General features: G+C 38.8%; 1 protein-coding gene across 2 annotated transcripts; it reads right to left on the bottom strand.

The window, feature by feature from the left end:
• Positions 1–50: 50 nt before the first annotated feature.
• Positions 51–18,486, bottom strand: RECQL (RecQ like helicase). 2 transcript variants are annotated; one of them, XM_030479271.2, is made up of 15 exons: positions 18,445–18,486; positions 16,152–16,227; positions 14,582–14,779; positions 12,522–12,701; positions 11,539–11,645; positions 10,502–10,700; positions 9,188–9,354; positions 8,633–8,714; positions 7,435–7,583; positions 7,239–7,356; positions 5,519–5,657; positions 4,580–4,671; positions 2,065–2,284; positions 1,262–1,391; positions 51–1,037 (listed from the first exon to the last, which is right to left on the bottom strand). In XM_030479271.2, exons 2-15 carry the CDS (start codon positions 16,165–16,167, stop codon positions 849–851), a joined length of 1,986 nt encoding a protein of 661 aa, XP_030335131.1. In that variant the 5' UTR covers positions 16,168–16,227; positions 18,445–18,486; the 3' UTR covers positions 51–848. The 2 variants fall into 2 exon arrangements, with proteins under 2 accessions (XP_030335131.1, XP_030335129.1); XM_030479269.1 differs by lacking the exon at positions 18,445–18,486 and adding an exon at positions 17,195–17,761 and having other exon boundaries at positions 744–1,037.
• Between the last annotated feature and the right edge of the window lie 84 nt (positions 18,487–18,570).

The following is an 18,570-nucleotide window of genomic DNA, read 5'->3' as shown; positions in this document are numbered from 1 at the left end:
ACCTCTCAGGTCCCTGAGGGGACCTACTAACAGTCTGTGGGAGTAAAGTGGTAGAGAGAGGTGGAGTTACAGATCACTTAAGCCAGCTGGCCATTCACAAATCCACAGGACTGGATGAGCTGCACAGAGGGATGCTGAGGAAACTAATTCTTAGTCTTTCCAGAGTAAGAAGGAAGCAAGCCGGGGGGAAGAAAGGGCATGATTGTTGTGAACTTGCTGTTGTCTTCAGCTAATGGAAGAGCATAACAGCAGTGGGTCCAGACTCTTCTCAGAAGAGCATAGTGGGAGGAGAAGAGGCAACAGACAAGCTGCAACACAGGAAGTAACAATTAGTTCTAAGAAATGCCCTTTTTGGGGAGGAGGTGGGGGGGTGGGTAGTCATGAAGGTGGTCAAACGCTGGAACAGATGCTGAGAGGGGTTAGGGAATCTCCATCCTTGGGGACAGTCAGAACTTCACTGGACACAGCCCTGAGCACCCTGTTTCAACTGAACCTGGTTTGAGGAGGACACTGGACTAGGTGATCTCTGCAAGTCCCTTCTAGCCTGTGTGATTCTACTATAGTGTTACTATACACTACACTTCCAAGAGAGTTAACAAGGTAATTATTTACATAATTACACAGTAATTGTCATAAGATATGCACCAATTACTTTGCTATGTAGCATTTTTCTCTTGACTACTAGGCTTTTTCTAGATTAGAGGGGTTTAAAGATACTTGTTTCCCTGGTTTTTATTAAAAAAAAAAAAAGGCAAAAAAATCCCCATTACTAAAACAAACTGAACTTACACACTGCATTGTCCAAGGAGAAGCAAACATGATTAAATCCTAAACATAGTCTGTGAAACTCAGTCAAGAACTATTGGTTGATCATCTCCACCTGCCTGAAGCTTAAGCTTCTTTGCTTTTAAGTTAGAACCACAGTTAGGCCGTTTATGTTCCTGTGACTTCTTCACCACAGAATCTTGGAGAGTCTTTGAAACAGTTTGAGCATTTTCTCTGCTTCCTTTCGAATTCGAAGATTGAGATGGTTTGGCCTGTAAGTGATAAACAAACCTGTTCAAATTCTAGCATTGTTTTCCTTCTTTTTCAGCATTCCCACACAAGAGAGAAGATATTTATGAGGTCTATTTTAAATCCAGTTGATTGCATTACTATGAAAAATATATTGAGCAGATGCTAAACTATTAAAATAAACTATAATGTAAAGATACCTATATAGCAAGTCAGTACAGATATAAATATGTATATATATAAATACCTTGTAAACACTTTTCTTGTTTGTTATCCCTTCTATAGTTATGACATGTGCCTCATTTTTCAGCAGACCTGCCTTTGGTCCTATCTTCAGGTAGGATATTGTCGCGAATGCTGTGAAGCTGAAGTCTTCCCTGCATAAATTAAACCAGTGTTATGAGGGAAGGCTGGAGACAAAGACAGGCCAGACCATGCAGAGAGAAAATGGGATGCATTAACCCTTCTGAGGGATGTTCCAAATAGCAGCTTGGCTCTGCTTTATCTTTTCAAGAGGACAGCCAGTTAATTTAGAGTGACTCTAGTCAACACCTAACATCATACAGTTTGTGGACCTTTACACACACACAGACGCACATGTCAATATGTTGGAATACATGGAGGAAAATGAGGAAAAAAAGATATAATAAGTCTGCATTAGCCAGCCTGTTCTGACTTAAGGCTTCATCTGGGCAGCCCCATTTACCCTGCTTATCCGTGGAATGTAAATGACACTCCAGATAAACAGCAGACTTCTCCAAAATGAAGCCTGCTGCAGATTTAAAGGTTCAACCTGAATACAGAAGACGCTAGTTTTTTAAAATTGCAAGAGATGCAGCACTTCAAATGTTCCTCCAACTTCTGTTTTGACATTCTGAAGCTGAAATACAGTAATCTTTTGAGGTTTTCTAAACACATTAAATGCATCTGAAATAAAGGCTAAAAATGAGACTACAGAATGTATCCAGTAATACTATGTAACGCCAGAGTAATGAAACATGACTAGTAGATATTAAAAAAATAAAAGAAGGAAGTAGTCATCTCACATACTTCAGATATTGCTGCAGCAGTAAATGGGCAATAATTCTCTCCAGCTCCTCTCGAGGGTGCTTGGGTGGAGTAACTTCAGGCACCCGCAGTTTTGCTACACCCTTCCCAGACCACGCATCGATTAATTTCAGTGGGGTGAGCTTCTCGCTCATGTGTTCGGCCTGCTCAAGTATCTTGATTAGATCCCTGCAGTATCCTGTTATATCCATTTTCTCACATGCTACAAATAAAAGTGAAGTAATATTTAAATAGCGAGTTATTTAGATAGTATCCATATATACATTAGGTGTATACATATATCATAGAATCATAGAATAGTAAGGGTTGGAAAGGACCTTAAGATCATCTAGTTCCAACCCCCCTGCCATGGGCAGGGACACCTCACACGAAACCATGTGGTCCAAGGCTCTGTCCAACCTGGCCTTGAACACCGCCAGGGATATATGCACTTTTATATATTCATAGATATATATGTATATCTATAAATACATATCTTTGTGCCATATAATAGTAATGTTTTTTTGGTTTTGTTTTCAAACTATAACTTAACAAATAAAGCTATAACTGTCCCTCTGTCAAATTAGGATTTGTTTGTACCCAAACTTATATTTATCTTTCTACTTCATTATTAAAACTCCAATCCTGCAAATGTTTTTATATGGATTTAACATTACAAACCACACAAATTATTTCAAAGAAGCATTTACAAAGCATAAAGTTTCTAAGGTAGCTTCTATGTTACTCTGCAGCTGGATTCCTTTTCTTCACCCATAATATGTATTATGAAATATTAGAGAGCAAAATGGAATTGAAGACTATAAGTGAGACACTTCTTCTCTCAAGACAGTTATGGATGAAATGAGACAGAAAAAAGAAAAACAAAGTATTAATTTAATACAAATAAGCTTCATCATGAATAATTATTCCGAGCTCTAACATATCCATCTAGTACATAATGATCATGCTTCTACTGCATGATCAGATCATGGCACAGAATTACCCAACTGCCTCCTCCAATACTATGAATTAAGTACTGAAAACCCAGTACTACTGCTAGGTTTCCTCAGAGCTTGCTTAGATATCCAAAGACCCTGGGGGTAAACCAGCAGTTAACAGGACATATTTCAACTATATTTCGCCACATGGTTCCTGTAAGTCTTGGGTACAAGCCAGCTCCATACTCTTCTCAACCTCTGATCCCAATATAAAGTTTAACTAAGCCCTATTTCCAACTAGAACACAAGAAGACATCGTTACTTGCATGAATTTGCAAAACAGGTTTATTATATAGATATAGTTAACTGTATAAAGAAAAAAGTTAAGTCTTTCTTTACCTTGTCCCCCAAAAAGTATACAGGGAAAAAAGTCTAGTTATGAGAACAGCTTTGAATACAGTTGTTCCTAAGTTTTTCAAGTGTTCATCTCTAGATTATGCAAATGCTTGTGGTATGAGGAGATGGTATTTTCTACATATTACAAGAATTCACCTGGTCCTCAAAGAAATTTAAGGTGGTTTTGTGTGTCCAGTTACAGATGCCCAAGATCAACTTTTCCTCAGCACTCCTGTCAGAGCTTTCTAGATTTAGATGGGGTTTCCTATGTCTAAACCACAGCTCACACTTAGGAAGTGCAGCAAGAGATACTTTGTGCATCTTCAGATACTTACGGATTTCTGGATGGGTACCAAAAATGATGGTTAAAGCAGGCAGTGATCACCCATGAAAGTGTAGTTTAAGCTAGCTACCCAACACTGCTCAGGATGGTTGTGGGCAAAGTAGCAAAAGAACTTATGTCCCAGAACCACATTCTACTGAAACCATCCTCCTCTACCATGCAGCAAGTCTTGTTTCAGTTCATCTTCCCAGTTTCCTCTGTCTGGCCCATATGCCTTCCCTCTTATGATCCCAACTTTCTTTCAAAGGAAGGGTGCACACTAGACAGACAGTGAGCAGTTAAGACTAACACACAGCCAAATCTTGAATTAGCGTGCTCACCTGTCCTGCACAGGTAAGTCTCATGAGCATGCAGCACTGAAATGCTCAGAGGTTTTACCAGGCAAGTTGTAAGAGGACATGTGCAAACTGTGCCTTCTCACAGCCTAAGCGTGAACAGTTCGGCATGCAGAGAGCAAGAGGCTTCCTCTCAAAATAAAGCTTTCACACTCAAACAAATGCTGAAACAAACCCTGACACATACCAGAATCATTTTAAAACAGGCAAGTCAAACTCCCCCTTGCCCCAGCTTCACTTCTGGAAACAGGTGAATTGCTGAGCCTGAAAGATACCAAAGTGTTTGGCCTCAAGCAAAAAGCAGGAAGTATCCTGCTAAACATGCTGAACTCGGCAATACTAAGCCACCAAAACCTGATGTTCATACCAAAATTTGCACCTTGGAAACAGGCAGTATTACAAACACACTTCACAGAAGTTGCTCACAGTTTCTCTAATGTAGGTATTTCTTTAAGCTAACCTTCTCCATGTTCTCCATCCTTTGGTTATAAAAACAATTTACTTACGGCTCTCCCTACAGCAGTTATCACACATTCTGTTGCAGTTTGCAGAATCCCATACTTCATCAAAATGATGGGCTATGAGCACCCGGCGACATCTGAAAGAGCAGAGAGCAAAGGACTATAGAACATAAGTGTATGCGCCTGTGTTATAAATCATGAGTGGCAAAAAGAAGGTCCCTTAGGTCAGCTCATATCTTAAAACAAGCATGAGGAATTATCTCAGGAAAAATCAGAAAACAAATACTGCAACACAGTATTCCCTGTCAGCTGTGCTAATAGGAATAACCCATAGCTTTCAGTAATAGTGAACACCACTGTAGAACAGATTGGTTAAAGCAGAAAAGTAATCTGCAATTTCTGTAGAATGAAAAAATCATAAGAATATGAACTAATTCTTAGTCTGAGGCCAACGAAGGCTACACTGAATGCACAAGTTGCCCACAACATAGATACAAGTGTTTTCCATGAAGTATTCCAAATAGCTCAGTGCAGCAGATGAAGCATTAAGCCCATGTGATTCCTGTATGGCCACTGAACACTGGTACCTTAGAGTAAAACCCAAAGCATTCCAGTTTTCACTCTGAACGGGATTTGAAATCAAAACAGTGTTTGTCAACAGATATTTCACCTCAACATAACTGCTTCCAGAACTTCATCTAAAGCTGGCAAGCAACACACCAACAGTCAGTTATGTGCAACAGTACATGTACTGGGCAGCCAAACCACAAACTCCAAACTAAAGACTCTGTTACAATAGTAGTGTTTCTGAGGAGGGAGGGAGGAAGGAGGGTTTTTGATTTACTGTTGGGTTTTACTTATTTTGTTTGGTTGGTTATAATTGTTTGTTTGTTTTCAAATGCCCTCTGTAAAAACTCCTCTATAAAAACCTCTATAAAAAAGCCTATTTACAAACTAAGCAACGAAACCACCACAGTAACTTACTTCTTCATATTCTGGCAGTAGGACACCATATCATAGAGCTTCTCTTGCCCTACATTTTCCATCACTACCATTGAGCTGATTCTGAATATATCTCCAAAACCATAATACAAAATGCAGTCAGCTTTTTGGTCATCTCTACCTGCAATGCATTAAAAAGAATAACAAATAATAATTAGAAGAAGTTTATTTTAAGCACAGCTTTTTTTTTGGTACAAATACCACTCTTATCTGCATGGGTTTCTGCAGCCCCTATATAGAGAGAACATGACTGTAATAGAGTATCAAGCACAACATACTAGCCAACAGAACATAGAATGATACAGACTAGAAACAGAAGAGTCTTCTCTCTAAAAACACAGAATCAAGCAAACTAAAAATACTACACAATAGAGATTTTGACTCTTTAACAAGCAAAATAAAACATTAGCATCATACAGAAAGTCAGGGAAATCGCTATTTTCTCACCCTAACACCTCTTGGAAAATCCTAGCCAAATACATTTTGAAGCCTAATTCTTACTTGATTAAAACACAGTGTGAGCTTCAAATACCTTATTAGGTATTAATGGTAATAAATGAAGAAAGAATTAGGTATGATATTGCATTTAAAACCAACTGTGCCTTCTATAGCTGAACTTGGATCATCTCTTCCTTCATGCTGCCCACCTCTCCCCATGATGTGCTGATGGGTGCTGACCTGCTGTTTACAAGATTCAGAGAGCAGAAAAGGCCTAAAAAACCCTAAACTTTTGTAAAAGTTTAACTTTTAAAAGAACTACTTCACATGGATTAGCAGTGAAGGAGAAAAAGGAAGGTTTCATAAGCTAAGTAGTATGTTCATGCAAATGAGTAGCAGTGCTTAATTAATCCCTCCTCATGAGAATCTAATTTAAACAGTTATGAAAAAGAAACACAAAAGCTTGCTTTAATCCCAAATTGATAAACATTGTGAAACAACAGGTTCAGCACCTATACAGCCCTTGTCTCACCACTTCAATATTTATACTTCCTATTAGCTCCAGCACTACCTAGAAGTAACCAGGCTACAGCGTAAGCAGATGCAACTCCCACAGACTTTAATGACCGCTGTACTTCTTAGGCCAGCATTAAGGCCAGTTTCTATCACACAGCCATAGTTAAAATTTCCACTGATTGCCCCTCAAGATCCTTAAAAAGCTTTTCTCCACATAGATTCAATTTGTCTTTGAAAAAGTAATAATGCGCAAGGTTGAAAAAAACAAACCCAAACACTACAAAACGTCTTTTTTCAGCCATAACAGCTATTTAGTCCTGCTGTATATTGATCAATCCTTAAAACTCCCTGCTCCAGACTCTGCATCCTACTCGTGTTTCTGTGGCTCCTGAAATTCATACAGCAATTAGATATCATCTAGAAATAATCTGAGCAGATCACACACCCCCACTGCTATGCAAAGAAAAAAACCAAATCCGTTCTATAACACACATCTGATCAGTCAATGTCATGTTATGAAATTATTCTGGTAAGCCACAGATGACACAAAATCAAGTAACTACAACAAATGCTGAGTAAAGGGCTGGGTAATTTGCTTCAAAGCCTCTTTATAGAGGCAGAGTGGCATCAAACTCTGGAGCCTGTCTTGAAGACAGGACACTTTGCACAAATGGCTGAAATCAAAGTACAATTTTATTGGTTTAATGAATGTAAATGGCAGATTTGCAAAAGCCATTTCCTACAATACCTGCACGTCCACTCTCTTGGTAGTAGTTCTCCATGGATTTGCTCATAGAATGATGAATTACAAACCTCACATCAGGTTTATCAATTCCCATGCCAAAAGCAACAGTTGCCACTACCACCTGAAAAAAGATTAGGAAACCATCAAGGTATCAAACCACAATTTGTTTAAATAAGTCTATGAGAAATATCTACTTAACCTGAATCTGATTTGCTGCCCATCCTTTATGAACTTTGGTCTTACATTTAGCATCCATGTTTGCATGGTAAGTCCCTGCCTTGATTCCCAGTTTCTGCAAACTCATAGTAACTTGCTCAGAATCCTTCTGAGAAAAACAGTAAACAATTCCTGCACAAAAGTGAAAGATGCCTTATTGTAATGTCTTAAAAACACCCACAACAAACAATCCCCAATACTTTAAAACAACTTTGAAAGTTTTATTAACTTAAAAATAAATAAACCCCAGTAAATGATCTTTTTGCTTATTCATTTCTCCAGTATGGTACCATGAAGGAAACTTCAATTATCAGCTTTGACTTGTAGGCTAAAGAGAAAATATGGATACCAATCCACATAATCACGGAAGTATCCTATGTTTAAGCAGGACAATGGTTATTAATGCTTATGTAAAGGGGTGCTGTTCATTATGAAATCTATGACATCTCACCTGAGGCTTCAGATAAATCTGCTTTTTGTCATTAGTCAGCCTGGGCTAAGTCAAGGATTACACACAAAGCCACATGATTTGTGATCATCTTAGCACAGTTTGTCCTCAGGGAGCTGTTTATCACAGCCACGGAGTTCCAAAGCAGGGACAGACCGCTGCCCTGGAAAAGTGGGTTCTGTTGCCTTTGTAATATGGCTCTCCTCTTTATTTGCACTACATAATTCATTGATTACATAAAGTCCAACTTTTACAGTTCTGCTTTCATCACAAAAGTGCAATTCACCCCACCACACACCCATTCTGGGCACTGAATAATACATGAATCTTATGATCAAATGTGAAAAAGTGCTAAAGATTGTAAGTATCCTGACACACAGATACTAAATAACATAACACGATTTAAGAACATAGAGGTAACCTTTTCTGAGCCTTGTTTTTACAATCTTAAAAATTGCTATTATTATGCAAACATTGCTCTCTATACGTCAACATTATATTTCAATACTTCAGAATATGTATGTAAACTGTAAAGACATTTAAACACTAATGAATGAAAAGAGTAATTATTCAAGGTACAGGTCTTATTAAATTTCATTTCTTCTAATTCTGGATGTTTAAGGTACGGTGAAGGTAGTATTTCTCTACAAGTTTCAGAATTACTTGAAAACATCCCTGTAACACTGAAGATTATAAAAAATAATATGCCTTTTTTTTTTTTAACACTTTTTACCTGAGAGTCCTTTGTATCTTCCATTAATCATCTTAACTATGTCCTCAATGAAATCTTCATTATTTGAAGGCTTATGCCGAACCTCAAAAATATAATATACACATGTCAGAGAGTTCTTCAAGTGGGCACACTGTCTGCCAATCCTATTTATTCTACTTCTTCCAGTACAATAAAAACAACTGTTCTGCATTTTAACCAAAATTCCTATATCCTCTTTGTGCACGGTCAGATTACATCTCAAAAGTCCATAGAAAAAAACAAAACCATGTTTTCCCATGAAGAACAATAAAAGAACCTGTGGCCAAACTGAAAACACAATAAATCACAATGTTTTGCAATCATATGACATATTTTCCAACAGGTTGCAGTAGTCTAAGCCTGTTACCCACCTCTCCCCTGTACACAGTCCTATCTGCTAAGCTTTGCTCACAAACAGCAGCCCAAGTTCCTCTGCAGATGACAGCAAGTTCAGCAAGATGAGGTGATGAAAGGACACCAACACTCAGTTGAAAAGCTATTTATTATTAAAATGTATAACTGAAAATTAAGACATACCTCATAGTAAAGATTGGGCCGGTTAAAAGAAGCAGTAAAGGTAATGCACTTCTGAACATGCAAAATTTTCTGAGCATCTTTTAAAACATGATTTGTAGCAGTTGCTGTCAATCCAATCAAGGGAGTATTGGGAAACTGTCTTTTCAAGATACCAAGAGACTTGTAGTCTAAGCAAGAAAACAAAAAGGGGAAAGAATTTCACATACCACAGATCCAAAGCTAAAAAAGATATTAATGTAATTCATGTAGATAGTATTCAACGGGGTAATACTGCAATAAATGTTATTATTGATCGGTTTACTAAAGAACTAACTTATACACCCAAATGAAGTAATAAGAAGGTTGCATTTATCAAAACAGATGCTTTATCTTCTAACTGAATTTTACAGAAGCCATCACAATACAGAAGGCGAAGCATATTGAAACAGAAGTCCTTAAAAAGTTAGAAGAACATAAGCAGCACTGCATTAACCAACATTCAGGTTATTTTGCAGGTCTGTTTTTATAAACAACTTTTCAGTAAACACAGCTCTGCTAGTAAACAATCAGTATGGAATTTGGATACAGACACCAGACTGTACTAAGGAAAGATTTTAAAGGCTCAGTGCTGACAATCACTTGTTGCCTTAGAAGAGAAATGCAGCCAGTGGTACAAATTCCACATTGCCTGTTTAACCGGCATGGCTCTTTGCTCAGACACCACTTTTTAACAAAACTGCAAAGTTTGACTTTACGTTCACTATTGCTTCAAATCAGGTTTTCTTTTCAAAGGCAAAGAAACAGTAACCAGTAAGTCAGTCTTCTACAACTGACAAGATAGGAAACAGAGTGAAGTATACCTTTTTCCCCTTGCAAGTCAAGGGCATTTAGAAGTGATCAAAGCATAGCTCATTAATTTACACAATGCTCTAGCTCTGTCACCCAGTATATTACAAAGCGGTGTACAGAATGACATATTTTTCATGTAGCATTAGATTAAAGCTGACTGTATTGTCCATATTAAAGATGGCAGCCAAAAACTTTCATTTTATTAAGCTACCATTAAAGTAAACTGAATTAGGAGTTTTTCAGAATACTGACAGCAAAATCCACATTGGAATCACCCCTATTTGCATGAACTTAGCTCCTGGGCATGGATATAGTCATTTGTGAATTAAATTTAAAGTCCTTGAGCTAACACAGGTACGTGCATTACACTAAGTATTTACCAGCTTAAACCACAACACACATGAAGAAAGCACCTGGCTTTATTTCAGGCCTCATTCAGTACTGATGCCTGAATAACACTGCAAACTGGATTTCTAATGAGCATACCAGGCCTGAAGTCGTGGCCCCATTGACTACAGCAATGGACCTCATCTACAGCAATGCGAGCAAGACACCCCGCTTGATAAGCCTTCTCTAGCTTTGACATGAACATTTTGCTTTTTGCAATCTTCTCCGGGGTCACATAAATGAGCTTCAGTTGTGAATTTCTGTTTAGCATTTCGGTATGAACCCACTTCACATGTTCCTGTTCAAAACAAAAGGAGAAATCAGGGGCTAACAAACTAGGACAACTTGCCAGCTATGTGCTGTGATACAGATAATGTAAGTGTCTTGTGTTCTTGTTTTAATGACAGGAACACATTAAACCAACACCTTTAATGGAATAAATGGATTTCATGGGACTATTTAGAGGATGTAAAGTCCCTGTGGCTGGTGTGTGTTGTAGATTTTTACTCAGTTTCTAGACTTAAAAGAAGACTGGAGTAGGTGACTTTTTTGTCCACTAGTAACAGGTTGAGCAGTGCAGGCTTTTACATATAATTATTTATCTTACTTTAGGGTAGGAAGCTGTTTGATCTAGAGACCAAAAAGCAACTTATTGCCCAGTCTGCTATTAGTCAATTACTTTTTACAGCGAAATATATTTTCCTGACTAGCAGAAGGCCATGATCATTAACTTGCACGTGACACTGGCTTTGATAGTTTAGTGGCTTGATGCAATGCGCCAAACTTGGAGCCTGCTTTAAGGTAGAGTGCTTTGAAAACTCAGTAATAAATACTACAGTTGCGAGCAAGAAATTATTTTACACTTGTAGTACCACAGGCATGTTTGGTACATTATAGTTTACTGGAAAAATACTAGTGATCTTCTACAAAGACTTATAGTAGTGGTAAATACTATGTAACAGTTTACCACCCCTTATGAATTGTTAATAACCTCTTAACAATCTTAGCACAGTTGGCAGAATGGCATTAGCTGCTAAAACTGCGCCATTCATTCAGTATTCATAAATAACATACACAAAGGCACAATGCAGGCACATACACCACAAAACTCATGAAGACATGGCAGTTAAACATACCTTACTGCTTGAGGCATTTAATAAAGCTGCAGAAATACCAAGCTGTTCCAAAACCATGAGCTGATCTTCCATAAGTGATATCAAAGGACATATCACAAGTGTGAAACCTGTAACAATCAGTCATTGTGTAAACCGAACAGTTCAGATGTCACAAATACCTCCTGTAAAACTTTTTACTAATTCATCAGCCGCCTTCTGAAGGAACTGCCAAATGTGAGCTTAAGCTTCATACACACAGTAGCAGATTCCCTTCCTAGATAGCTGACACGTGACTGCTAGGTCACATGGGGATAATTCTTATGAACTGCCCACGACATGCGCCTTCTTTTAGAATCTAGCTGACATCTGAGCTGCAACAAACAGAGTAAGAATTAATATACAAAACAAAGAAAGTTGGATTCACATCTCTGTCACAGAGTGCTAATTTATCCTATAACTAAGCAAGGCTAGGTATTGATAAATTAGGTCTTTGTAAGTAAACTTCCATGCAACTGGATGGGTTATTTAAAAAAAAAAAAAAAAAGGTTAAACGACCAGAACTAGATACTTATTTTTTAAAATGAATATACAAAGGCTCTCCCAAATAATCTGAAGCTAAGACTTTGGAGTGGAAAAGACAAATAACAGATCACACTTTGATAACTTACAGTCAGTACATTGATTAAAAGAGAAAGAAAGAAAGAAAAAGAAAAGTAACAAACTTTTAAAAAGTTTTTTTAGCATTTAATAATACAATGTATTGAGAGGAACCTAGATAAATTATTTAAATCTAAATAATACCTAAAAGGCACACTTTTAAGCCTACTATTGCTCATTCAGAGAAAATAAATTAAGAGAGCAAAGCAAGTATTTCTAGTCAATCTTTGCTGGTTTTCCTCATACCATGATATTACACACCAATACAATGTTCATTCTCCAAAGAACTACAAAAAGGAGAAAAGAAATCCAGTTGTCTATATACAATCTTTTCTTCCCTTACATACCTTCGGAACAGACAGCTGGCAACTGATAACAAAGGCTCTTTCCACCACCCGTAGGCATGACAAGAAATATATCCTTTCCTGCCATTGAAGCATTTACTGTTTCAAGTTGCAAGGACCTAAACTTCTGGAGTTTAAATTTGCCCTGCAGTGCTGTTTTTAGCTTCTCATACCATGGAAAATCTGTTAAGGGAAAAAAATGCAAAACATGTTTCATAACAAGTTAAAATACAAGAAGGAAGGGCAACTTACATACACAATAACTAAATCTGGAAGCAACACAATTTTAGATCTGGAAAAGTGTTCAAAGATTCAATAATGATACACAAAAAGCCACACACAACTGAGTCTGTATAAACCAGTTTCTAAGGTGGATCTTTGAAAACCCTATGAAATGTAAACACAATCTACCTCCAGACTAAACGTTCTCATTGCACATAAGTATGAACTAATGTGAAAAACTCACAAGCAGATGAAGCACTTCAAAGTGCTAATGATCAAGTTAACTGCTTAGTCTACAATTAAATGGAAATGGGAAGCCCACCCTGAAAATAAATAAAACCGGAGACTGAGCCCTGCAACAGTTGCCCCAACGACTCCCTTATACAAATGCAGTGAACACAAATAGCATAATGAAGGCAAGACTGCCATTTTTCCATATATTTCAGTGATAATAAGCATTTATTTTAAAAGGGGAACAGGGGAAGTTTAATCTTCCCCAAAATAACCACCTCAACATGCTTCAATAGTTTTATCTCTTCTTCACTAAAGACTGCTTCATTTAAAGAGATAATATTGTAAAAACTTCAATCATGCATCAAGAAGAGTATTAACCATTTTCACATTATTGAAATTAAAATGCAGAAGAACTCTGGAGACTCCAGGCTACACCATGTGCAGTGCAAGCATTAACTCTGGGACTTGAGGTGACATTGCTTCCCAATTTCCAAAGAGCACAGCTGAGATCCAAGGCTCTCTGGAACCAAGAAAAGCCTCCCACTGACTTCACTCAGCCTTATACTGGGACCAAATTTAGCAACAGCTCTTATTCAACATGTACACAGCATCTGATTGCAAAGATGTCAGTTTTCAAAGTATAGGAGGAGAGATTTAGGCACAAAGCTATCCAAAGCAAATTGATCTGTTCAATAGCATTAATTTGCAATTATAAAGTATCAGTATTCTTACTTATGCAGAACACTTTTCTCAAGCACAGAAAAATATGGATTAGACAAAAAAATTAATTTAATTTTTAAGAAAAGCAAAAAGAAAAGAGACTACACAAAAGAGAGGCAGAAATTAACAACGTATTTCCAAACTGCAAGAGAAGTAAAAGAGGAGGGGAAGAAAACAGTAAAAGGAACTGAATTTAATTTGGTTAGGCATAACATGGTCAAGACCCACCAACTATCCAGGACTTCAGTTAATGTTTAACTTGAAAGATAGCACTTCCAAAAGAAGAGGAGCCCTCACACCACCATGGGGCACTTGCCACTTGGAGTAACTCTACCATACTAATGTATTCTACATTACTTTTGGCAGTCAGCATCCATCTAATTTCCATTAATTTGGTAACACAGTGAAGCTACATGACCCATGGCAAACACAACTGATGTGCTACCCACTCAAGCAAGAAACACAAAGACAGCAAGAAGCAACTGTGATAGAGCAAAATTCTTATTATCAAATCCTGAAAAGATCCAGAGTACTTATTTTTAGAACATAAACAGGGAATATAAGTATTGCACTACACCCAAATTTACTCTGGGATTCTTACAGCAAACACAATCAAGTTGTGACTTTGCAACAAGAAAAGAATAAAAGTAGCTATAACAGGCCATTCTTATGATAATTCTGCCCGGAAGAACTCAGATTAATATTTAGGAATGTCCAGGGAGTTACATACAAACATTACGCTGTGTAATTAAGATGGTAGATCACCCAGCTGAACAAAATTAAATAGGACAATACCGTTACCCAAACAAAACTCTGTATGAGCACATTTTTTCCCTACTGAATTAGTTTACTCCTATATTGGAACATTTGAATTTGTCTCTGCAAACCTTTCTTGTTCCAGGCCTCAGCTGAAGTTTCAGTGTCTTTACTTCCACCTGCCTCCAAGTCTCCTGAGGACTGCTTTATCAGACTCTTTATTCTCATCTTCTTTTCGATGAGTTCCTGCTGTTTATCCACAAGCTCCTGAATTTGCATCTCCACTGCCTGCAACTCATTTTCAATGGAAACCAGGACCTCCTCGAGCACTGAAGGAAAAAGCAAGGTGAAGGCAGAATAGAGACTACAGTAACATGTTAATCCCAGTTTTAAATGATACTTTATTTCATTTGTTGATTGAGATCAAAATTAAGCACAAACCAAATACATCCAGAGAAACAAGAAAGCCTGACAGGCCCATTGATGAGATTATAGCATCTAATATTGCATATGCCATGTAAAAATACTTAGCAAGACTTAACAACGTATTTCTTATATTAGTAGGCCCTATATATACATGTATGCTGTAAATTGTCATCTCCGATATGGTGTATTAGAGATCTACAACACTACCATTGCCTGCATTGATTAATAGAGGAAAAATATATGCCAATTCAGTTTCCCAAAAGCAGTGCCTCTCCAGAGAAACACTTGAAACTATTTTCTTTTCTGCAGATGCATGTTAAGCAGTGAAAAGCACACTGCATAAGCCCTGACATGAAAGCTGCACTACAGTGAAGATGAGTACTCCAGCCAATGCCAAGGTAAGCACATTAGAAGATTTCTAATAGAAAGCATTTACATGCGAGAAGCAACACAAAGCTCAGCAAGTAAAGGTCTTCTGAAGGTAGAAATAGGGATGTTAGCAAAAAGCTACATTTCATGCACCCAGATCTCCCTCCTATGCAGAACTAGAGAATCTGCTGGATGTCAAGATTTGAACACAGAGGCCAAATGCTTTTGCAAACACAAGTCCTTCTTCACATCTGAAAAACCTGAAGCAAATACCCCCCAAAAGCTTGGGTTACACAAGTGAATCTTCGGTGGGAATTTGCCTCTTTACATCCTAATATGCACCTGTGTGAATTACGGGCTGTGTCCTAGAATCCAGTCCCCAGGGGTTAAAAGAGTAATTAACACATACCACAGCATGCCAAGAGAGTGCCACTATTTCAGAGCCAGGTCAGAAAAGCAGAAGAAGAAATGTTTTCCTCCCCACTGCCCCACAAAATACAACATTTTGGTACAAGCACAGCAGATATGATAATGTGCTTATGGAAGCAAAAGTGTATTATATGGAAAAAGATATCCTTATTACAAATGGCAAAAAATGGGGATGTTTGTCTTCCTAAATGCCCACTATTACACAGCAGGAAAGAGTTGAAAGTATCTTAAAATATGAAGCATATTTTCAAATTGTTGAAACCCAAGTAATTTCCCTGACAAACCTGCTTTTGGTTTACTTTTTATCTAAGCAACAAAAAGTTATCCAGTAAAAGAACTTTTTCTTCAAATCTGAAATGTAACAGATTAGACCCCCCACACTCCTTTCTGCATACATTAAATTCATATAAATAACATCAGGTGATTGTCAGTTAAAAGATAGCAAAACGAACTTATTGAATACTAATTTTGGCTTACCTTCAACAGCTGCCATCTTTGGAGGTTAGAGAATGTTGTTATCCTTAGGAGGCTTTATTTAACCAAACAACTGTCACTAAGAATAAAAGAAAATAAAAAAATTTAAATTATTTCATGAGTAATCCTTCTAAACTGAAGAAATTTAGTACAAGAGATTCTTCATTAATGTAAGAGGTGTTAACACAACAGTGTAAACACTAGTTCATTAAATCTGCCCATATAAATATGCCCAACTAGACGAAAACATGCTTTTTTCCTGCTGCAAAAGGGACAGATACCAACTCACAACCAATTCCTCAGGCTACAGGCTAAATGAAACCAAGTTAATTTTGACCAAGTCATAAATTTTCTGCGAGAAGCATTGTCTATGATAGACCATTCATTTACCTACTTCCAACATCCTGTGGGAGTTTTTTGTCTCTTCAAAGACATAGAATTCATTTTTTGAACAATGTTCTTTGTCATATTATATGCTAACAATACAAAACCCCAAGAAACTTGACATTCTCCCACTCTTGCTGAATTCTGAACTATTTATTATATACATGGGAGCCAAATCTGAGGGAAACTGGAAGGGAACAAATTAGAGCAGACCGTCACTTTAAGCAGATTCTACCATAACAAAGATTTTACTGCATTCCTATAAATGAGGGGAAATATATATATAAAAAAGACTGTGTGAATAAAACACTGACTTTGCCAGAAGAGGTTATTTTTAATTATAAGTTAAAGGCCCACACTTCAGACAGAAGATGATTGTTGTATAATATAACTCAGCAGCATCCAGGTCACATAATTTGAGTTACACAGTTCTGTCTTCATACCACCTGCTACCTGCACAAATGTATTTGTAAGTATCAGTCTCCTCAAAGTACAGAGCGAGCAGAGACATTCCAGAAAAAGCAGTAGGTGTGGAACAGACACACTGTAAATGCAATACACTACTTCCAGTGAACACAAACCTCACAAATATCACTAGGCTGATAGCTCAGGAAACATAATCCATTTTCTTATCCAAGGAATGTGAAGAGAATGAAAATTACCTATGAAATTCTCCCTATGTGCTACTGAAGTTCCATGAGTCTTTAATTTGGCTCCTGTCTCTGGAAGAAGTAGTGCAGTGTACCTTATAATTAATTCTGTAACGACACTGCCAACAAAGACTCCCAATTACCATTTGATTCCTCAAAAATGCAGCTCCTAAGAAATTGAATAAAGATGAATGTATCTTATAAACCACAGTGGACAAAAGGCAAGTGGAAGTACCTTGTGCACCTGGCAGATTCAACCCTCTGGAAAAAACAGCTGAATTCCTGCAAATTCATCCCATTACAGCCTTTTTCTTAATAGCCTACCAGTGGGGGGAAAAGAGGTCTCTAAGCAGATACGTGATGGCGAGGCCTAAAGCAGACAGATTAGTAACCAGCGTCACTTTCCACCCTGCACAGATTTAAATCAGTGTCTCAGCACTGGAAGCTTTCTCACAACATCTTCTCTCCAGGCTCCAAAATAGACCTCTTCAGTCCCTGTTCTAAGAAGTGACATTAACAGAGCATTACCAAACCAAGAAATCATAACTTAGGGGGGAAAAAAACCCAACAACAATTGCACAAGCAAGATGTGCACCTTAGCAGCAGTTTAACCAGAACTATCCAGAGAAGGGCTGATAAGGGGGTTGCAGCACCTCCCACGCGAAGACAGGCTGAGAGAGTTGGGCTTGTTCAGCCTGGCGAAGGCTCGGGGGAGACCTTAGAGCAACCTTCCCGTACCTAAAGGGGGCCTACAGGTAATCCGGAGAGGGACTCTTCATCAGCGACTGTAGCGATAGCACAAGGGGCAATGGGTTTAAACTTAAATAGGAAAGATTCTGATCAGCTATAGAGAAGAAATTCTTCCCTGTGAGAGTGGTGAGGCACTGGCACAGGTTGCCCAGAGAAGCTGTGGCTGCCCCATCCCCGGTAGTGCTCAAGGCCAGGTTGGACGGGGCTTGGAGCAACCTGCTCTAGTGGGAGGTGTCCCTGCCTTGGCAGGGGGTTGGAACTGGATGAGCTTTAGGTCCTTTCCAACCCAAACCACTCTGTGGTTCTGTGACCACCACGCAGGGGAGCGGCCGGCCCGGACCATGCCGGCGGCCCCGCCCCCCGACGCTTCCTCCCGCCCGGCGGTGACGGCCCAGCCCTGGCGCGCGCCGCGTTCCCCCCCCAGCCCGCCCCCCCCCCAGCGGTCAGTGCCGGGGCGCGCGCCCCCGCCCCTCCTCCCCGCTCCCGCGCGCCGGCACCGCCCCGCCCCGCACCTGTGCGCTCCGCTCCCAGGCCCCGCCCCCTCCCGCTTCCGCCGCTTCCGCTGCCGGCCTCCCTCTAGCCAATCGGCAGGAGGGGGCTGGCGCGAGGGCGGCCACGTGCGTCCCGTCTCCCCCCAA

The sequence above is a fragment of the Strigops habroptila genome, chromosome 3 (genome assembly GCF_004027225.2).
Source record: "Strigops habroptila isolate Jane chromosome 3, bStrHab1.2.pri, whole genome shotgun sequence".
Lineage (NCBI taxonomy): Eukaryota > Metazoa > Chordata > Aves > Psittaciformes > Psittacidae > Strigops > Strigops habroptila.
Note: the sequence above shows the minus strand (reverse complement) of the source record. Positions and strands in the feature narration are given on the sequence as shown.